General features: G+C 43.0%; 1 protein-coding gene across 6 annotated transcripts in view; it reads right to left on the bottom strand.

The window, feature by feature from the left end:
- NKTR (natural killer cell triggering receptor) overlaps positions 1 to 23,669 on the bottom strand; it is a 1,518,686-nt gene that overhangs the window by 668,069 nt on the left and 826,948 nt on the right. For all 6 annotated transcript variants that reach the window (XM_044066053.1, XM_044066052.1, XM_044066051.1 and 3 more), the window contains one exon: positions 17,831 to 17,983. In XM_044066053.1, the coding sequence (XP_043921988.1) occupies positions 17,831 to 17,983 (153 nt within the window). The remainder of the gene's footprint in view (positions 1 to 17,830; positions 17,984 to 23,669) is intronic.

Raw genomic sequence — 23,669 nt, forward strand, 5'->3', positions numbered from 1 at the left:
GGGAAGGTGGGACAGCAGCCGAATCATTCTTGAGTTTTTTGGCAGGTGACTGGCCTTCAGGAAGGGAAGACTCAACCACAGCACCTTGTGCCAACAATTTAAGAAGTTGGTTCTCCAGTTAAATCGATAAGGAGGAGAGACAACTACATAGGGTCCTGGAGACAAACACTGTGCATTGTCGTGAGAAGCACCCAAATAGAAGAGACATTGCTTGTGATGATCTTTATGGGGAATCTACTTCCCATACTGACATTCCCCTGTCTGGATGACATGTAAACACTCTAAAATAAAAATAGAAATAAATAAGAAGAAACCCCAAGGAGGTACTTATCTGAAACATGGCTCAGTAACCAGCCCAGAAGGAGAATTCAGATAGACAATCAATAATGACATCTGACCTGGTGGCAAAAAAGTTATGAGATATGTACATCCGTATGTCATCTTTATGCCCTACATCTTGAGAGGGGAGCATATCTGTGACGTACGATGTCTATAAATTCCTAAGGCGTTGATACAATGGGTGGACACTGGGCTAACCTTGGCAAGGAATCCCTTATGTAAAGAATACTGCAACAGAGATATGGAAGGACATCTGAGTTTTCAAATGCTTTGTAATGGGTTGTATCCACAGCCATGCTTGTCTCTGCATAACCAACCTCCTCGCGGGCACCCTGCATGACAGATCCAGTGCATCATAGCCACATGTGATAGAGTGCTTGTCAGCCTGGGAAAAGAAGTTGCAAAGATCCAACAATTTAGTGCACATGGCTTTGTTGTCCATCTCATCTGCCTTGCCCTTAAATTGGGACAGAAAAGTCCCTTGAAACTTGAGCATACAGGTATGGCAATTCAAAAATTTGAAAGCTAGGCTGGCAAAGGTAATTCACCTAATTATTTAACTAATAGTGGTAAATATGTGGTGCTTTTGACACTATGCAAACATATTCTGAAGAAGTCTGCAGTACTCCGTATCACAGGAAAAGCATACAGCTAATTTCTGTGCTTAAAGTCTTTTGGATTTAATAAAACACTCCGTGGCTCCTTTCTAATTGTGGCTTTCTTTCTGCAGTTGGTCATCTGGGCTGGTTCATCTCAGTAGTGGATTGACACTGTTGCTATTATTATTAAAGGTGTAAACCTTCTTCTCAAACCCATCAAGTACTTTGACTTCCCTATCAAATGGGATGGGACTGTTTCACAGCATCTCTTCCTGTCGATGGAACTCGCAGCTGGTTCAGCACTTGGGTTCTTACTGAAACACTTACAACAGTCCACGGCTCTAAAGTAATAGGCTTCCTGTCAGCAAGCAGCTAGGAAACCAGCTCTAAAGATGGACTGGTGAATGCATCTTCCACAGTTTCAGCAACTGGAGAAACAGTTAAGTGCAGCCCTTAACGTCTCACTCTCAGAAATCCTTCACTCTACTGAGGGTATCTTCAAATGAGAAAACCACTGACAGGAAGGCAGATAAGGTGTACTCAGTATCAAGATACATAGGATAAAGGGAGAACATCTGGACAGAACAACACAGTACTCCCGCATCAGTCTGAATAATCAGATTCTACAAAAGGGATGTCCCTCTTTGATATGAGAGAGGCTGCAAGTTTATATTAAAAAAAACAAGAAATCCTGTATCAGTCTCATCAGGTCTTGGAAAGAAGCCCAAGTGGGGTGGTGGGAAGGCCCAGCCACAGCTCAGGTTGAGGAAAAATGGCAGACATCTATGGTTCGGGCATACTTTCAGGGGTGCTAGCCAATTTCAAAATCTCTGGTCATCAGCAATATGACAGCTGAAGATGTCCTTGAATAAAAGAATGGAGAGCATACCACCCTCTCTTTCAGTTATCAGGAGACTGTTGTTGGAACCAGGTGCCAGTGGAGGGGCATCCAGACTGCCCAACATCTACAAGCCTGGGAACCAGAGGACATGCTTTCTTACAATGGCATGGTGGCCTTAGAAGTGGCAATACTAGAAGCTTTGGTCTAAGCAGGAGTTTGGGAATAGGGTGCAGAAGTACCTCACTAGATTTGATGCTCTCAAGCCAATGGGAACCTTAGGACACTGTTGGTGTGTCTTCAAAATCCCCTCTCCCCCCACCCAGTGCCCTTTCATGCATGGGCACTTGTTTTGTTTCTAGGAGGGATGTCAGTAGAGACCTGGCAGACACCATAGATATGGCATCCATTATTTTCCGATTTAGGTAGCCCTGGAGATTTGATCCTCTCTAGCTGATGATTTTTCCATTGAGTTTTGCATCTCTGGGCTCCCCCATTTGTTTCTCAACATCTTGAATATCTTTAGTTCCAGTTTCCACTCGTGTGGGTCCATGAGATTTCTGCTTAGTTTATCTGCCAGTGTATTTAGCTTTCCTGGCAGGAACTGAGCCTGTAGGTGCACTTGGTACCTCAAGGCTGTGTTCCACAGAGCCATGGCTAGTCTGCAAAGAGGGTATCAGTGGGTTTCTCCCTGCTTGTTTATGTATCACATAACAGTGGTGTTGCCCGTCTTTACCATTAATTGTCCTGGAAGAATGTGGTCCTTGAAGGCTGTCAGAGCATTCTGAACAGCTAACATTTACTTTTGATGGATATGCAGGTGCATTTGACTTGGGTTCCATTTGCCCTGAATGCACTTCCCTGCCAAGTGAGCTCCCCATGCACAGTCTGATGCATCAGGGGGTAGAGTGAAAGGCAGTCCCTTGTTTTGGTGGCAGGCCTCTGCCCACCAAAAGAACTCTATCTGTAGGCAAGGTATGATAGGAATCATTGCTTCTAGATCCTGAGAATATTGACATCATAGGCTTTTTAGATACCACTGTAGTTTCCTCATATGCAGTCTTGCATATGGAATTAGAAGAATGCAGGAGGCCATGAACCCCAAGGCTTGCAGTATTTTCCTTGCAGATAGCTGGGTCTTTGTGGTCAGTAGTTTGAAGTAGGCTGTCAAATGAACTTGTTTCTCTGGCGTGAGGAAAGCCATCTGGGAAGTTGTGTTCAAGCTTGCTCCCAGGAATACAATTTTTTGGCAGGGTACAAGATGTGATTTATTTGAGTTTATGGTGTACCCCAAAGAAGTTAGCAATTTTTGTACAAATGCCAGATGATTCAATAGTATGTCTTGGCTTTCTGCCCGAATTAGACAATCGTCCAGGTATGGGTGTATTTTAATATTTCTTTGCCTGCAAAAGGCAATGACTGGAGCTAGGCACTTTGTGAATACCCTGGGCGCAGTAGATAAGCCAAAGGGCAGTGCAGAGAACTGATGGTGCATGTAGCCTGCTTTGAAGTGTAGGTATCTTCCGCAAGATTCCCTGATTGGGATGTGCAGGTAGGCTTACTTTAAATTCAGTGTTGCCAACCAAGCATCCTTGTCTAGCACTGGAAGCAACTGGTGAAGAGTTAGCATCTTGAATTTTGGGATCATCAAAAATGTGTTTAGGATAGAGAGGTCCAGGGTAGGATGTCAGGAGTTGACTTTTCAGGGCACCAGGAAAAGTCTTGAGTAGAAACCTTGTCCCCTTTCCTCTTCTGGGACAGTTTAAATAGCCCTGATACTTAAGAGAGAGAGAACTTGCATTTGAGCCTCTGCCCACCGATTTGGAGGCAGATCTGGCCAACCGTTTGGGGTTGGTAAGGTGTGGAAAGTACAGTTGTGTGCACTTACCATAAATGTAGATGTTCGAGTGTATTCACTGTTGCAGTCATCACATTTGGGTTATCTGCTTGCAGTAGGCCCTCAGTTGGCCTGATTATCAAAGTCTTGGTTCCTTCATCAGTTGCGGTCTCATCTTCATGTAGCCAGGGGTATAAAGCATGCAGCCGACGCCATTACATCAGTTTTTCTTGCCACACACACAAGGTTATACTTCTAACAAAAAAGTAAATACACCAAAAAGCTTTTAAGCATATTAAAGGAGAATAGAGGTATAGCCAAAAGAAGTCAGGGGGGCTGGAGGGAGGGTAACCAGGACTGCAACAGTGAATACACTCAAACATCTACATTTATGGTAAGTGTACACAACTGTACTATGTTCTTCGTGTTTCACTGTTGTAGTCATCACATTTGGGTAGATTCCCAAAGCTAAGGATGGGAGGAGGAATTTAGATAGCATTAGGACCAGCTATAAGGCCCTGCAAGACTGCAGTGGCAAAGCCAGCTCTGGATTTAGAGAAAATTAGCAAATGGTAAATGGTTGGTGAAAGTATGTACAGAACTCCAGGTAGCAGCTTCTAGGATGTCCCTGGTAGGGACACCTCTGAGAAAGGCTGTAGAGGTAGATGCAGCCCTGGTTGAAAATGGTCTTATTCCCTGTGAGATAGGTTTTCCATAGTACTTATAGCAGAAATGAATGCAATGGCCTATACATTTAGAAATGGTTTGCTTTGAAATGGCTTTTCCCTCTGCCCCTGCAGCAAATGCCATCAGCAGTTGTTCAGATTTCCTTTGAGGTTTAGTCCTCTCCAACTAAAATCTAAGTTGTCTGAGCACATCTAAGGAGTGCAGTATCTGTTCCCCTTTGTTCTGTGGATTAGAAAAGAAGGTTGGCAAATAAATGGACTGATTAAGAGCCACACTGGATACTACTTTGGGCAAGAAGGAGGGATTGGTCCACAGGGACACCCTGTCCACATGAAAGATGATGAAAGGCTCCACTGCCATAAGGGTCTGTAATTCAGATACCCTTCTTGCTGAAGTGATTGCTAAAAGGAAGGCTGTTTTCCAAGAAAGGAATTTTAACTCTGCACTTGCAGCTGGCTCAAAAGGAGGTACAGTGAGTTTTTCCAATACAAAGTTGAGGTCCCAGGCAGGAGTTGGGGTTCTCCTGGGTGGTCTTAAGTTTTTGGCCCCTCTGAGGAACTGCTTGGGGAGTCGATGAGAGAAGATGGATGGGTTCTGTGTTGTAATGAGCTGAAATGGCTGAGGCATGAATTTTGATGGAGAAAAAAGAAAGGCCCTTGCGAAGCATCTCAGTTAAGTACTGTAGAATCTGAAGTAAATTGGGCGCTGCTGTGCCCATCCCTTGAGTTTGGTTCCAGGCACAGAATCTTTTCCATTTTTCAGCATAAGATTTTCTAGTACTAGGACTCCAAAATGACATCCAACACTTGTTTACTGAGGGATGGTAACGGAGAGATTAGGTAATTACCCAGGCAGCCAGGTTCAGGTTTTGAAGATGAGGATGCAGAATCTGGCCTTCTTGCTGTGACAGCAGGGAAAAGGTCTGAGGCAGGAGACAGCAGTGACACACTGCGCAAGAGGGGGTACCAGAGTTGGTGTGGCCAGTCTGGTGTAATCAGTATCCTCCTTGGTTTGTCCTGTTTGATCTTTAGTAGTACTTTGGAGAGGAGAGGCAGAGGAGGAAAGGCATAAAATGATTAATTTTCCAGCTGAAGGACAGGGCATCCACTTTCCAAGCTTGTTTGTGGGGAGTCCTCGTGCAAAATTTGTCCAAATGGTAGTTCTGGGGGGAGGCAAATAGGTCTATATCCGGGCTCCCCCATTTGTTTATCAACATGTTGAAAGTCTTTGGTTCCAGTTTCCACTCGTGTGGGTCCATGAGATTTCTGCTTAGTTCGTCTGCAAGTGTATTTAGTTTTCCTGGCAGGAATTGAGCCTGTAGATGCACTTGATAGCTCAAGGCTGTGTTCCACAGAGCCATGGCTAGTCTCCAGAGGGGGCATGAATGGGTACCCCCTGCTTGTTTATGCACCACATAACAGTGGTGTTGTCCGTCTTTACCATTAATTGTCCTGGAAGAATGTGGTCCTTGAAGGCTGTCAGAGCATTCTGTAGAGCTAACATTTCTTTTTGATTGATATGCAGGTGCATTAGACTTGGGTTCCATTTGCCCTGAATGCACTTCCCTGCCAGGTGAGCCCCCCATGCATAGTCTGATGCATCTGTTGTTAGGGTTTGGGCGGCAGGGAGTAGAGTGAATGGTAGACCCTTGTTTTGGTGGCAGGCCTCTGCCTACCAAAGGAACTAACTGTAGGCAAGGTATGATAGGAATCATTGCTTCTAGATCCGGAGAATGTTGACACCATAGGCTTTTTAGATACTATTGTAGTTTCCTCATATGCAGTCTTGCATATGGAATTAAGAGAATGCTGGAGGCCATGAACCCCAAGGCTTGCAGTATTTGCCTTGCAGATATAGCAGGGTTTTTGTGGCCATTAGTTTGAAGCAAGTTGTCAAATGAATTTGTTTCTCTGTCGTAAGGAAAGCCATCTGAGAAGTTGTGTTCAAGCTTGCTCCCAGGAATATCATTTGTTGACAGGGCACAATATGTGATTACTTTTCGTTTATGGTGTACCCCAGACAAGTTAGCACCTTTTGTACAAATGCCAGATGATTCAAAAGTATGTCCTGGCTTTCTGCCTGAATTAGACAATCGTCCAGGTATGGGTATATCTGAACATTTCTTTGCCTGCAAAATGCAATGACTGGAGCTAGGCACTTTGTGAATACCCTGGGCACAGTAGATAAGACAAAGGGAAGTGCAGAGAACTGATAGTGCATGTAGCCTGCTTTGAAGCATAGGTATCTTCTGCAAGATTCCCTGATTGGCATGTGCAGGTAGGCTTCCTTTAAATCCAGTGTTGCCAACCAGGCATCCTTGCCTAGCATAGGAAGCAACTGGTGAAGAGTTAGCATCCTGAATTTTGGGATCACCAAAAAGGTGTTTAGGATAGAAAGGTCCAGGATAGGATGCCATGAGTTGTCTTTTCGGTGTACCAGGAAAAGTCTTGAGTAGAAACCTTGCCCCTTTTCCTCTTCTGGTACAGTTTGAATAGCCCTTATGTTTAAGAGAGAGAGTACTTGCTTTTGAGCCTCTGCCCACTGATTTGGGGGTAGATCTGGCCAACCGTTTGGGGTTGGTAACGTGTGGAAGTGAAATCTGTATCCTTGGGAAACTATATTTAAAACCCATTTGTCCTGGGTAAAGAGCTCCCAATTTGTTGCCTGCAGGGCAATTTTTCCCCCCTAAAGGAGCAATCAGTTGTGCAGGGCTTGGAAGTTTTATGGGGTGTCTTACTACTCCCTGCTTTGGAAGTGGGAGCCACCCACTGCTTAGTCCTGTGAGTACCTTGGGACTGAAGCCTGGGTGTTCTGCTGGTTCTAGGTTTGGACTGAGAAGGCCTGGAAGAGGCAGGAAAGGACCAATTCTTAGAGGGCGAATGCCTACTAAATCTGGGAGGCTGTACTTGCAGGAAATCTTTAACATTTTGCATAGATTTAGCTTTTTCCTTCATCTATTTAAGTAGTACTTCTGCTTTGTTGCCAAACAGGCGGTCCTGGTTTAAGGGAGCATCCAGCAATTTAGCTTTAACATGATCTGGCAAAGATTGCTCCTTAGGCCAAGTATGCCTTCCAAGTACAGACCCAGTGACAGCAGCCCTGCAAGATGCCTCTAGTGAATCAAAACCACACTGTAAAGCATGTTTTCCAACTTGTTCAGCAGAATGCATTAAATCCTGTAAATCTTTATTTTCGGCACAATCACGAATCAACATCATTTTCTGTTTAAGCAATCCAATAATATGTTGCTGATACTTTAACATATGAAACTGGCAATTTAAGGCCCTGATGGCCAAGGTTGCAGAGGTCTATACCTTCTTACCCCAGCTATCCAGGGCCCTGGAATCTCTATCAGAGGGGGTAGGATTTCTGGCAGTAGTAGCCTTAATGCCCTTGGGTCCCTGTGAAATGGTCTCAGGGTCCACAGTAGGATTTTTAAAAAGGAACCTGTGAGAATCAGGAACCCTGTAATATCTATCAGGTTTTCTGGGAGCAGGAGGTAAAGAGTCAGGAGCCAAGCTAGATTCCGAAAAGGCATTGTGAACAATGTCCAGCACAAGAGCGATAGCTAAAGGCCTGTGTTGGGGCAGGAGTAAGAAATCTCTAAGCCTCTTTTTAAAATCAGAGTAATCCTGGCTTTCCCAGTGAAAATGCTCTCTAAGAGTATGCAAGGTTTCACGAAAAGAAAAATTCTCTGGGGGAGAAGCAGAGGGAATAGAGTTCTCTGCATCAGAATCCTCATAGGTAGATAAGGGTAAATCCTGGTCATCAGAGGAGACAGAAATTTCAGAATCCTGGTCAGAAGTATCATAAGCAAATTCAGTCTTAGGTCTCTTAGAGGGGGAAGGTTGGCTTCCCCTGATTAAAGTAATAAGGTCTTCAGCCACTCTTATTTGTTTTTTAGGCATAGAGGCCTGACCATGTGGTCTGGTCATCGGTTTTCTACGCATGGTTCAAGTTTTAGGCCTTGAAGAAGAAAATGACAGTTTAATATGCAAGTCAGTAGGCCTGAATACACCCTCAGAAGCCGGTGCCTGCACAGGGGCTCCGGACCCATCCAAGGTAGAGACATCCGCAGATTTCACAGTTGAAGCATCTCGCGGCATACCAGACTCCAAATGGTCTCAGTAGACGCCTGCAAATCTGAAGTAGCGGGTATCAGGGGCATCAGGGGCTGCGAAAGTGCCTCACTGAGTACCAGTGAACTGGCGACTAGCTTAGGAGAAGTGTCGTCAGCAGCTTTTGACCTAGGCGGCCTGTCTCTGTCTTTATCTTTGCGTTTTTTCGGAATGTTGGTGGGCGGGTGGCTTACCAAAGACATATCTGGATAATTGAACAGAGTACCAAAATATTTAGAAGCGAAAATATACAGACAATGAATAGTTTGTGGTTTAAATAAGGCACAAAACTGACAGCGAGGTACGTCGTGGTCAGGGCCTAGGCAAGGAATACAGTACAAATTAAAATCTTTATGAGGTATTTGCTTTCCACAAGAAATACAATCATTGACTTTTACTGACATGAGTTTAGAGCAAGAAAAAGTTTCCTCAACGGGGTACTTAGCTTTAGTTGAAGACTTTGGTTCTGAATCTCGAAAACGAAAATTTCAGGAGTCTGCCGACCGGCACTTGCGAACCGCTTTTGCTTCGGGCACCGCACAGCAAGAAAGACTGATGTAATGGCATCGGCTGCATGCTTTATACCTGACTACCTGACATCATGGAAGATGAGACAGCAACCGATGCAGGATCCAAGACTTTGATAATCAGGCCGACTGAGGGCTACTGCAAGCAGATAACATTGTTGTGATGACTGCAACAATGAAACATGAAGAACATCCTGTCAGGTTTCTTTGTACAGGGGGTTCAGAGTCAGGTTCCTAGGAACCTGCCAAAAAGGCATCCTCAAGGAAACACGAGAAAGGTTACATGAACATAGGTTTGGAGAAAACTGCTAAGGCAGGTCCAAGTATTTTTTGGGTGTCTGATGTCCTCCTTCCTTCACATCTGAAGAGATCCTTCACCTTAGAAAATTTTCTCCAAGACAGACTTCCTCTGTAAGTACTCTGAGGAGATAGTGCCATTAGTGTCTGAATCGTAGCTGGAAGGGGAAGACAAATGTGAGGAATAATCCAGTCCTTCCTCCTCACTTTCCTTTAAGTCTCCTCCCCTAGCAGGAGAGTGCCCCTGTTTTTTAGCAGAGGGTACACCAGACACTGAAGGTTCAGCATCTTACTGCAGGATCTGAATGGCTTTCAGCAGGCTTTAGGCAAGTTTGAACCACTGTTCTGAGAAAGTCATGGGAGTAAGAGAGACAGAAGTGAAGACTCACTTGCTATCGGGAGACCTAGAAGCCATCTGGGAGGTGGTGCAATATGTTTCATCTTTAGGCCTTCTTGATAGGGGCATCTGCTTTGGAAGTGTTAAGTCTCCAAACTGGAAGTTTGGACCTCCATTTCTTGCCTACAACATCCTCTAACTAAAGTAGTAGAGGTCTGGTTATTCACGTTTAGGGATAACAAAGGACTCTTTCGACTTAAGTCACTGAGACTTGACTTTCCAAGGAAGTTCCTTCCCTAACTTTGGTCCCATCAGATAAACCACTGTCTGCAGGCATGGCAGCCTCCAAAAGGGAAACATCAGTGGCCTGTGGATAAGTACGGTTCCATCTGGGAGCTGTGAAAGTGCCAAAACTAACCCACCATCCTCAGATTGAGCTGGGACACAGGAACACAAGAGATGCACACCAGCTGTCCAATCAGTCTTCTCTTTGCACTTCTTTTCTAGGGGATGTCACAGGAGGCTCTAAAGGACATAGTAGAAGATCAGATAGAGGCATGACATCTATTCTGATCCATACAGCACTGCAGGGAGCACTCCTTACTTCGGACAGTTTTAGGTGTTAATCCCTCACATACAATGCAACCATGGACATTGTGATCTGGACCCAAACAAAAAAAATGTAGTTGCTGTGGTAACCCTTACGGGGAATCTGCCAGTCACAGATGCATCCCCTACTGGAATGGTGGGACACTCAATATCAATTCCCAATACGCTAAAAAAAAAAAAAAAGTGCAGAAGGGTGAATACTGAACATCACTCTTCTCCTTTAAACTTTTTTTGCAGGGAGGCATGCACCCCACTCCCTCAAACTTATATATATCAGCAGCTAAGAGATAGCCAAATCTTGGAGAAAAGGGAATATTCTGAGAAATGACAATCTCAGGCTTAGTAAACATAAGTCTGGATTTTTGGCTATTCGGTCTCCATATTATAGGACTCAACATCTGGAGTCCTGACATTTCAGATGGTTATCTATAGATGCTGCTGACCTTTGTCACACCAGATATAAAGCTGACACCTCCAAAATTAATACTACAAGAATAGCTAAGCACAAAGTTATCAAGTTACCCTAATTTGCTGTGTACCTGGATCTAGAAACACGCAGAACCATGCCTGGGAATAGATTGCTTTTCTTGCTGAAATGATAGAAGGTTAACACATCGAAATAAAAATAAGAAAGTTCTAAGATTGACTTAAGTCCTAGAAGAAGGACATATATTATGCTAAGAGGAAGGGCTATAAGCACAGGTAGCTTGGCTGGATGAATGGGGAGATGCCTGCAGCAAAGTCACAATAGTTATGACTACTGCAACAGTAATCTAACAAAAAAACTTTTAAGGAAGGCAGAGGTGAACATCCCTATTGTATCACAAATATGCTGGTGGTGAGTGATCACATTGAGAAGAGGAGGACTCTGTAAAGCTCTGGAATTAGGGCCAGACATCAAGTCTTCAGTGACATAAGTCCCAAGAATTAGCAAAATATGAAGAACATCTTCATGTACTGGACTGCACACATTGAGAAATCTACACAAATCCATGACGGTACAAAGTCAACTGCTCCATTTGTAACCAAAGACAGGAGTAGAACTCTGTGGTCTCACTCCAATGCAGGGAGGATGGTGTTTACAGCTACTCTGAGGAGAAGAGTATATGCCCCACCCCCCCAAGAGTTCTACGGCAGAAACTTGGAATTTCATCAGAGCTCTGTCTGGCAGACAGCCTAACAGCTACATGTTGGGCCAAAACTGACTGAGCACTTGCAGAACCAACTAGTTGTTTGCAATAGCTTTCCAAACAGGAGAAGGCTCTGAAAAACACTCACAGGCAGCCCAATGGCAGCAGTTAGGGCTGAGATTGCTGAGCTGGTATAGTACTCCTCAAGACTAATTCTGCTAGCATGGAGGATATAAGACTTTGAGACGCTTTAAGTGCTTTTCACTGTCTGTGAAGGGGGAAGCTGCTGCTTCTGAAAAGGGCTGGGCCTAGAAGCAGAAAAGGTACAGGACCTGAAGACAATCACATCAAGGTTTTCTGCAGTAGAGAAGACTGCTTCCTTTTCAAAAGGCAAGACAGCAGGTCCTGAGAAGTCTGATCAAATAATGCATCTCTCATGAATGGGGCATGCAAGATTACCTGACTGTCCTCCTAATTAATGGGAAAGTGTATCTGTCAGCCTAAACTCTACATGTATATTTCAGAGTCTGTCATCATCTTCTTTCGGCTGTTCCCATTAGGGGTCGCCACAGCGGATCTTTCCTCTTACCTGGCAGTTCCATCCTTAGCATCCTTTTCCCAATATACCCAGCATCATTCCTCAGCACATGTCCAAACCAACGCAATCTCGCCTCTCTTGCTTTGTCTCCAAACTGTCCAACCTGAGCTGACCCTCTAATATACTGATTCCTAATCCTGTCCATCCTAGTCACACCCAGTGAAATCTTAACATCTTTAACTCTGCCACATCCAGCTCTGACTCCTGCCTTTTCGACAATGCCACCATCTCCAACCCATATAACATAGCTGGTCTCACTACCCTCTTGTAGACCTTCCCTTTCACTCTTATTGGTACTCGTCTGTCACAAATCACTCCTGACACTCTTCTCCACCCATTCCACCCTTCCTGTACTCTCTTCTTCACCTCTCTTCCACACTCACCATTACTCTGAACTGTTGATCCCAAGTACTTAAACTCATCCACCTTTACCAACTCTACTCCCTGCATCCTCACCATTCCTCTACCCTCCCTCTTATTTACACACATATATTGTTTTAGCCCTGCTGACCTTCATTCCTCTCCTCTCTAAAGCATATCTCCACCTCTCCAGGGTCTCCTCAAACCTGTCCCTACTCTCACTACATATCACAATGTCATCTGCAAACATCATAGTCCACGGGGCCTCCTGTCTAATCTCATCTGTCAACCTGTCCATCACCACAGCAAATAAGAAAGGGCTCAGAGCTGATCCTTGATGTAATCCCACCTCCACCTTAAACGTATCTGTCACTCCCACCGCAGTCCTCACCAATGTCACACTACCCTTGTACATATCCTGTACCACTCTTACATACTTCTCTGCCACTCCCGACTTCCTCATACAATGCCACAACTCCTCTCTAGGCACCCTGTCATATGCTTTCTCTATGTCCACAAAGACACAATGCAACTCCTTCTGACCTTCTCTGTATTTCTCCAACAACACTCTCAGAGCAAATATTGCATCTGTAGTGCTCTTTCCTGGCATGAAACCATACTGCTGATCACTAATCATCACCTCCCTTCTTAACCTAGCTTCCACTACTCTTTCCCATAACTTCAAGCTGTGACTGATCAATTTTATCCCTCTGTAGTTACTGCAGCTCTGCACATCACCCTTATTCTTAAAGATAGGTACCAAAACACTTTTTCTCCACTCCTCAGGCATCCTCTGACTTTCCAAAATTTCATTAATCAATCTGGTTAAAAATTCCACTGCCATTTCTCCTAAGCACCTCCATGCGTCCACTGGTATGTCATCTGGGCCAACAGTCTTTTCATTCTTCATCCTCTTCATAGCTGTCCTTACTTCCTCCTTGCTAATCTGCTTAACCAGCATTAATGCAGCCAAAACCTCAGAAGGCCTCACAGAAGCACACACTAAATACAAGGAAAGCACCCTGACCAACTCCTCCCTAAGCCCAGACTCAGAAAGAAGGAAAGCTTCTCCAATGTTTAATCTGCTAGAAAGGGCTAGAATACAGATCGGTGAAACAAACATCTTTAGGTTCTGAGCTTCAAAGTGGCAAGAGTATCTCTTATCACCTACATTCAAGGCTTTAGACTTGTATCGAGGGGCAAGATGGCAGAATGCTGTGGTCTACAAACACTGAGATGGATTTAGAAGATCACAAAGGAGTAATCTAAGAATGTTATGAATAAGATCTTGCCTCGCTTAACTGCAGGGCCGATCAGAGTGGCTACATTCTTGCAAATGCAGAAAAACAATCCAAATCATGACAGGATGCAATTATGAAATCCCTGATTATCATCTCCACAGGAGGAAGACAAGACTTCTCCCTCCTCCTTCCTCAAACACTCAGCAAGTCATTTATAGTGGAAAGCAACAGTAGCCGCAAGCCAGCTGAGAACTTCATGAACATTAAAATCTGTACAAAGAAATGAGAGCAATGCGCAAAAAAGATACCCAGACAGTTCCAATAGTAGTAGGAGCAATGGGTCTTATAATGAACAGTCTACAATCATATTTAAGGATATTACCAATACATGTAACTCCGTACAAAGTGCAGGAGGATTCATTACTGGGCACGTTGCGGGTGATTCGAAGAGCACTTCTGGTTAACAGAGTGAAACAATACTAATTTCATGAACTTTAATCATACTTTGACTTAGGAATGGGGTCCATTCCTGTCATGGTATTAGAAACCCAAAAGATTTGGAGAAATTAAAAAGATAAGGTGATGGAAGCCTGTTGTAGGACGGAATCATTATACTTATTTATTCAGGACACAAGGGCCTCTAGGTCCTTAGATTTCTTACAAGATCCTGATGCAAGTCAATTGCTGCCTTCACAGCTCCAACACAGGTTTATGCATAGCTAGTGCATGCAGGGAAGGGTTTGCACATCTGATTTTGGGTGAAAGGGATATAATGTTAGAGATACATTTGTCAATGGGGTGCAGGGACATGAGACACCTGCACTGAGCTCATTGACAACATCACACCATGTTCCCTAAGAGTATATTCCTGTTTCCACTTGACAACTTACCTCTAAACATCTTCCTGATGTCAAACACCATAACCATCACCCTTGGGTCAAAAAGTCCTTGGCAACTGGATGTTGCATGGCCTAGTAAAAGAGATGGTGAGAAGAAACTCTGCAACCAATTATCACTGATGCATAGGCAGGGGATTAACAAGCTGAGTACCATCACTATCTAGCCACTTAACAGGAGGATAGGCAGCACCTAAACCCTACCATGCAAAGTTAAACCTAAAGTAAGCACCAGGCTTCTTGTCACTAACTGTAGCAGAAGACAAGGAGAAGTTTGCATCCCCGCTAGACAAAATTAAGTTATTGTAACTGGGGCACTGATGACACTTCAGAAAAGGAGTTACATCTAGGAGACTTTGATAACATCCATTTTAGGGCTTTACAGATTCTGCTTTTATAGAGACCTGCTGCAATCCTTCTGTTAACAAAATTTCCCCTGCAATATCTACTGGCAGGTGGAAAAAATGCCTGTACGTAAAGCAGGTGTTTCAAGCTATGTTACTCTCTCAGAGATACAAGTGGTACTGGGGGTGGGGGCTTTGCACTTGGTTCACTATCTGTCCACCACAAGGATACTCAGAAGATAAATTTAGGCAAAAATGTGGGATAAAGTTTTCAACAAGAGTCAGGATTTACATCCAAATGATGCGAGTATCAGGGGGGAAAGTTAACCGGGTTACAGGTTAGAAGCGCTTTCCCAGCTGAGTGAGAAATACCACATAAGTTCTACTGGACACAGAGTAAATTAGCATTAGAGAAAGAAAATGCCAAATTGAAAGGGGAGATTGAAGGAACCCTAATGCAGATGCACAAAAAGGGCTTTCAATGTCAATTCACAGTAATTACAAAAGTAAAATAACAAATTATTCTACATTTCTTTGCATGCTACAGTGACTCAGGTATAGAATACTGGTCTTGTAAAAGTTACTAGCAATTCTTATCAACAAAGAATAATTAGCAGAGCATATAAAATATTGCATAATAACTATATCACTCAAACAGAGGAGGTTAGAAAGGATTGGACGAAAAACTGGATAAGCAATTCACAAAGAAACAATGGGAAGACATATGTATGTCTCCCAAATATTCAACAAAATCTAGAAGATTTAGGATTTTTGCCTGGAAATGTTTACATAGATATTTTTACACCCCAGGTAGACTCCAGAGAATTTTTCCTCAGGCAGACAGCAAATGCTGGAGGTGTAAAGCGGAAGAAAGAGGTGACTGGGAACATGCTTTCTGGCAGTGCAGTGAGTTAGCGGACTTTAAGGATTCCCTGTGGGATACACTATTGGAATTGCTGGGTTGGCAGATTGGTCTGACGAAGGAGATGAATTTTCTGAGCTATGATAATCAGATTTGCCTACACATGGTAAGGCCTTGCAGTGTCTAATAATGGTGGCTGCCCAAAAAGCAATTACTAGAAAATGGAAATCAAAATCTAAACCAACTATACTGGAAGTAGTTAATATAGTAACAGAAACAAAACAACTGGAACTGAGATCATTTGAAAAGGGTAGGAGCAAACTACAAAGGAAAAAAATTGGAATTGTGGGAACAATAAATACAAGGGAGTACTGAGGTTTAAAAGGCGACCGGACTTAAATGAGCTATGTAATGTTTGAGTGAGAAAGATCAGGTAGATTTTACGTGATATATAATGTTTGCAACTGGGAGTGTGTCTGTATGGTTTGTGATGTAATAGGCTTGCAACTAGGATTGTGCCGGTGTGATTTGTTTTCATTTATATACATGTATGATTGCCTATGTAGGAACTGATGGTTTAAAAAAAAAAAATGCATAGTCATCCCGTTTAGGAAAAACAAAACACTCATGAATTACCACATAGGCGGCAACCCCCTTAATACAGAAGAGGTAATAAGAAATCTGGGGACCCAGGTAGATAGTAATCTCTCCTTTGACAATCATATTGCCAAAGTAGTTAGGAAATCCTTCTATGTGGCCCATCTAATTACTAAGGGGTTCGCATCTAGAAATAAAGAGGTTATAGTGCCCCTCTACTCGTCACTCATTAGAGCTATCATAGAGTACAATGCCCCATTTGGGATGTATCTCACAAGACACTTCCAACAGCTGGAAAGACCACAAAAGCACCTCACCAAGAGGATTACTGGCCTCAAACATAAGTCCTATGCATTTGCACCACAATAATAATCCAGGCAAAAAAGGCAAGTTGCCGAGGCGCTAGAGAGAATATTTCGTTTTGTATGATATAAGCAATGTTTTACAATAAATCCTTTGCACTTTAAGGAATTAGATTATTATTGTGGTGCAAATTTTTGGTTCTTTTCGATAGACTGTGGTTGTATAAGTATATGTCCTATGCAGCCCGACTGAAAAAACTCCGGCTGTACTCAGTGACATATCGCTTATTCAGAGGTGATCTCTGCCTGACTTACAAAGCCATATCCAACTCAGAACTGATGGACATGCTCCACCTAAAGAAATCCAAGTCACTGCGAGCCACGAGCTCTAGTAAGCTAAACCTCTCCACAACAATAAATAGAAGATACTGGAGGGATAGATTCCTGTCACACAGACTCCCCATGTTTTGGAACAAAATTCCTAACTACATTAGGCAGAGCCTCTCACTAACACTCTTCAAGAGAAGCCTTGACAAGTGGATGGGTAACATAAAATACACCCCTGGGATCACTTCATTGGCTCTGTTTGACAGAGGCTCAGTTAATTAATCAATGGGGCGGCGAAAGCAGACACACTCTGGCTAGGCTTATACATGCCCTCAGGCAGATAGCCTAGTACCTACCTATGAACCTATAATAAAGATGTTTCTTGTTTAAAAAATGGCAGGAATTGAATAATTTATGCAATCTTGCTTAGGTTATATGATATACAGCAATATATGTGAAGTATAATGTTTATGTTAATACAGTTTAATTACTTTTATATGAATGTAAATTTGCCTACGTCAAACAGATGTGACATGCTGTTGGGGAAGCTTGCAAACTAAAGTCTGGAACATACTGTTTGTTTTCACTATTATTACTAGTGGTAGTAATGTTAAGAATCCAACTATATATGATGGCAACAGTAAAGGGCAAAAACAGAAGACAATACATCCTAATAGTATAATTTGAGTAAAAATCTGTGCTATGGCTCATAATCCAGAGGGATCATCCAAAGAAGAATTTAGCTTTCCAAAATGTCCCAAGGACACCCAGCACATAAATCAAAGATTTTGACTTAGAATAAAACTCCCTCATTCAAGCCTGCATTAATCAGTAACTCACATTCCACAAGTCACAAACCTAACTCTATGCTTCTGAGGCTGAAAGAAGCTTTTATCTTCCCAAAGTTGTGCTTGGCAGAATGACTAAAATGTAGGAAAAAGCAAAACAAAAAAAACTATGTTAAAGATAATTTCAACATACTTACATTTCAGAGTCTTGCATGGACACTGGTGTATCTCTTCTTAATAAAAATCTATTTTCTGGTACTCGAGGAATTTCTTCAGGTCGTACAAGAGGTTTTTCTCTCCTTGAGAAAGACTCAGATACTTTTTCACTAGCAACTCTCTCATTGTGACTACTGCAAAATTAAGAACAGAATGATTTCCTACAACACACTAGCATTAATCTCAAGCCATACCAGTCGTTGTCATAAACATCATATTCAAATAACTGCTTTTCTTGTTTGCATAAAAGTTTGAATAAAGCATCAGGAAAAAATGCAACACAATGTCATATCTTTTTTTCAGTGAAGACCCATAAATTAAAAATCTATCTTTACATATACCTAGAGTAAACACCAAAGGCAACAGTAAATGCAGTTATAAGTTACAACTGAGCAGGTGAGTTTAGAAGGCCAATGTTAGAAACTGCTCTTACGAGCTTTCATTTTAGTGCTGGATTTGACTTACTCATAAGATTATACGAGAATACTAGACTAATGGCCCTAACCTTTTTAAGCCTACCCATTTCTCCTAGAAATATTAGAAAGTTATTTGTCCCATAACTTATGTGGAGGATATATAAACTTGGACATAAATGGTAAAGTATTTACAAGCCACTTCTCTCTAACAGAGACAGAGGTGCCAGACCTGGAGTAAATTTTCAATTCTACATCCACTGATTCAAGTTTTGCTTGACTAAGTGCAGGGAAGAACTTTGCTTCACATGGATGGGAAACCTGATCCAGAGAAGGGGCCGCCTCTGAGACACATACCTATTCCAACAGTATGTCTTATTTATGTTGAGGGCTAGGTTTAGTTCCCTGGATTGGGGGTTTCTGGTGCCAGTTGTTTTGCAGGTGTTTAACAAGTCCACAAAAGCTGGATCAGAGAATGCTTTGTAGGCCAGGCATGGGTCGCATTTCAACAGCCTGTGAGAGAATTGAATACAAGGACAATGGTTTGAGGTGGTCAGAGTAGGGCTTGTTTTTCTATATAATGTATCCTTTTCCAGAAGAACCTCTGTGGTTGCTCAAGCTGTAGCATATGACTGGTGAGGTACATGCGGAAGGGTGCAATGTACTCGATGACTAGTCTTACGAGGGCAGAATACAACAGAACAATGACATCTCTGCACCTGGATGCCATGCTGTTGCTTACATAGTGTGCAAAACAGAATGATTTTCTTACAACTGTAGACACAGGACAGTCACAGGCCAAGTCACTATGGGAGTTCCCAAATCCTTGACTACTGGATCTACTCTACTCTTAGCAATCTATTATTGTAGTAGTAATTTGCAGGGGTGGTCATCTTACGGAAGGATACTATTATGCACTTCTTAACATTAAGTTTAAGACTGGGACTCTGGCACTAGTTATTAGTCCAGGTATTAGTCTGTATTAGGCCATTTTGGAGGAAGTGTCAATGACTGCACTTAATTTGCAACTGTGTGCAAATCTGGCTAGCCAGAAGCATTTGACATTAGCCCTGACTTGAGAGATGTAGATGCCAAACAACAGCAATCCCAGCACTAAGCCCTGAGAGACTTTGCTAGTGACTGGTCTTTTTTGTGGGGGTAGATTCACATATTTAGACTTCTTGTATCCTATCTGTAAGACAGCTGGCTATCCAGCAGGTGACATAGGTGGCTATACCTAGTTTCTTCAGCTTGTCCACACTGGGGAATGGTGTCATATGCTTTGGTCACGTCAGGGTATGCAGTATGCTGTGTTTTGCTCTCATCTATTACTTTGGTGACTTCCTCAAAAAAATCTACCAGGTTGGGTAGGCATAACCTGAATCAAAATGTGTGGTGCAGCTGTTAGCGTTGTCGCCTCAAAGCAAGAGGTTCTCCCGTTCGAATATTGGCTGGAGCGCCTTCTGTGTGGAGTCTGCATGTCCTCCCCGTGGTCGAGTGACGTTTAAAGACATGCAGGTAGGTGTGTGAATGAGTGTGCCTTCTTTTAAGGTTGGGCGTCGGGCTGGCAACTTGGCACCGTAAAAATCCACTGCCAATCATTAGCGGCCCGGAGTTCTGCTGTGGCGACCCTAACCGGGAAAAGCTGAAATACTTTTTAAACTAGGTTGGATCCAATGTCTGAAGGTTTCCTATATTACAGTTTATCATGTTCATGATTATTTACATGGCCTTACATAGGTTCATAGGTAGGTACTAGGCTATCTGCCCTAGGGCATTTATAAGCCTAGCCAGAATTTGTTGGCTTTCGCCTCCCTTTTAGACTAGATTCTTGAGCCTCTGTCCAGCAGGGCCATAGAAGTGATCCCAGGAGCAAATTTACGATTACCCATCCACTCGTCAAGATTTCTCTTGAAGAGGGTCAGTGAGGGGCTCTGCCTAACATGGACTGGGATTCTATTCCAGAGCGTGGGAAGCCTTTGGGATATGCATCTGTCCCTCCAGCATGTCCTATTTATTGTTGTGTTAAGGTTCAACTCCCTGGAGCGTGTAGCTCTAGTGGATTTGGTTTTCTTGAGGTGGAACATGTCGAACAATTCCGGGCTGGACATGGCCTTGTATGTCAGGCAGAGATCACCTCTGAGTAGGCGGTAAGCAACTGAGTAGAGCTGGAGTTTCTTTAGTCGAGCTGCATAGGGCAACTGTTTGAGGCCCACGATCCTCTTGGTGAGGTATTTCTGAGGCATCTCCAGCTGTTGCAGGTTTTGGGTAAGGTACATCCCAAATGGGGCGTTGTACTCAATTATGGGCCTGATAAGTGATGTGTAGAGGGGCACAATGACCTCTCTTGATCTAGATGTGAACCCTTTTTTAATTAGGTGGGCTATATAGAAGGTCTTTCTAACCACTTTGGCAATGTGATTGTCAAGGGAGAGGTTACTATCTACTTGGGTCCCCAGATCCCTGATTACTTCTTTCGCAATTAGTGGATTTTCTCCTATATGGTAGTTTGTGGGCTCTTTGTTTTTCCCAAAGGGGATGACTATACATTTTTTTGCATTTAGCTTGAGGCCATGGTTCTGACACCAGGTATTAGTCTCCGTAAGGCCTTTCTGGAGGATGCTTCTGTCATCCGGAGAGTCGATTATGGCTCCCAGTTTGCAGTCATCTGCGAACTTGGCCAGCCACAGTCCTCCCGTGTTTGCCTGTACCTCAGAGAAGTATATACAGAACAAGAGTGGTCCCAGGACTGATCCTTGTGGGACGCCACTTGTGACTGGTTTAGAGTCGGACATGGCACCCGCAACTCTGGCCATGTGAGTTCTATCCCTGGGCCAGTTTGCAACCCATCTTGTGACATATGGGTTGATTTTTAAGCTGGTAAGCTTCTTTATGATACCTGAGTGGGGTATTGTGTCGAAGGCCTTAGCGAGGTCTAGGTAGGCTGTGTGGACTACCTTTCCCTCATCTAAGGCTTTGGTAACTGCTTCGAAGAAATCAACTAAGTTTAAGAGGCAAGATCTGCCCTTAACAAAGCCAAATTGGGTGGGGTCCAATGTTTGGAGGTTCCCAATGTCTTTGTTAATGAGATCCATGATGATGTGCTCCAGCCTTGCAGACCAGGCTAGTCAGGCTTATAGGGCGATAGTTCCCAGGATCCGTTGTGGTGCCACCTTTGTGGAGCAGGATCACTGTTGCTGTACGCCATTTTTTGGGTACATAACCTGTGGTAAGGCTGAGTTGGAACAGTGAATTCATGTGAGGGTTTAGTTTGTTTTGGAGCTCGTGTAAGATGCAGCCCGGGATACCATCTGGTCCCATTGATGCTGTGTTTTTTTACTTTAGAGAGAGCTGCTTTCACCTGTGTGTCTGTGATGTCTGGGGGACTGCATTCTTCTGGGATAGACACAGGCCCTTTTGGGGGAGTGAAGTTTGCACTGAACCTGTCCGCCAGGATGTTGGCAATGTCTGTGGGTTCAGTGTATTTTGTGCCATTATGCACCAGCTCAGAGCAGATCTGAGAGCTGCCACCCAGATTTTTGACACAGCTAAAGAACACCTTGTGATTATCTTTAGAGTCTTTGGCAATTTTTCTTTCGAAGCTGGCCTTTGATGATTTTATGAGGGATCGAAGTTTCTTACTGGTACTGATTAAGGATGCCTTCCCTTTATGGGATTTTGCCTTGCCATCTAATAGCTTCCTCCTTCTGTTGTCAGGCTTATGGGTCAAGTAGACTCCCGGTTGGAGCTTACGATTAAATAGTGCTTCGAGGGGTCCCAATATGTCATGTTTCTTGCCATTAAGGAGGCATCGTGGGATATTATCAGGTCTCACTGATACCGTATTTTTTTGCCTTGTAAAGTGCACAGAGGACCTGTTCCCTACTGATAACTGGGGGAGCGATGGTTTGGGGTATTTTTTTTTTTTTTTTTTTTTTTTTTTAGAGTGGAGTGGAATTATTATTTTTTTTTTAGAGTAGAGTGGAATTATCAGCTAGTAGATTTGCAATATCCTCTGGCTTCTCACTTTTTTAATTTCTCCAAGTCTTTTGGGTTTCTAATACCATGATGGGAATGGGCCCATTCCAAATCAAAGTATGACTAAAGTTCATGAAGTTAGTATTGTTTCAATCTTTGACGTCAGCCAGAAGTGCTCTTCACAGCACCTGCAATGTGCCCAGTAATGACTCCATATGGAGTTAAATGTATTGGTAACATATCTAAATATGACTGTAAAGTCTTTTTTATAAGACCCCGTTGCTCCTACCACTATTGGAACTGTCTGATTACCCTTCGACATTGCCCTTGTTCCTGCCTGCAAATCCTGGTATTTTATGATTTTGTCTCTCTCTAAGTAAGACACTGTAGTCACAGGGTGGTGCAATTTCAACAATAAATGCCACTTTGTTTTCTTTCCATGGACTACTACAACCACTATATCTGGTTTTCTCGCATATATTTTTTGAACTGTTGGTAATGGGTGATCCCATGTGATATAAACATTTTCTACAATGCTTTATGCTCATGTTAGCAGTGTCTTTCAGCTACTTCAGTATTATACTGTTTGCACAATCGCCAATGCAACAGTCTCGCCACATTATTCTGCCTTTCAGTATACAATCCTTCTGCTATTCATATATCACAACCAACTACAAGATGTGCGACTATTTCCAATTCTGTTTTATAAAACCAACATTTGTCCTTTTCGCCCAGATATATAATGGACTTTGTAAACCAACATGTAGGAAGTCCACTATCTTGGGCTGCCAACATTAACCTTTTATCTTTTGGTTTAAATTCACCTCTCCTTAACCATTCTTGTGTTTGATCCTGATCAACATGAGGTTGTTCCAAGAGTTTTCTATACTTGCAAATATACTTATGCATCTTCCATAATTCTTGCCTTCTCATCTTATCCTTCACCTTATATTCTTTCTTTTGCTTTCTGGTACATTCAGTTGCTGCCTGAGGTTTTATCTACTTCTGGTTTGATTTCCATTCTTGCTCGACACCGATATGCTTCTGCTAAACTAAGCAGGGAAGTCATCTTAGACTTATTCTCCTCATGTTTCAAATCTTTCACTAGGTTTGGGTGTTGTGAGGTCAGCAGATATGTATGCAAACTCACGACTGGAGATCTATGCATGTAATCAGTTTCAAAGTGTCCCATACCTCCTTCAGAACGGGGACTATATAACCTTGTTATGCACTGATTTGCATAAATCATTTGGTGAGCACGAAGCATCCTTCTTGTTTTCCTATCTAACATCTTTGGGGCCAGTCAATCACTCCAAAACTGTAAGAACAGGAAGAGCAAATTGATTTATAGCTTGGACTTTGTTCCTAGATGTCAATGCTGTTTTCAGTTAACAAGTCTTCTAAAATATTCCTTATAAAGTTTTATTTG

This window comes from Protopterus annectens, chromosome 3.part0 (assembly GCF_019279795.1).
Source record: "Protopterus annectens isolate FY-2018-M chromosome 3.part0, PAN1.0, whole genome shotgun sequence".
NCBI lineage: Eukaryota > Metazoa > Chordata > Ceratodontiformes > Protopteridae > Protopterus > Protopterus annectens.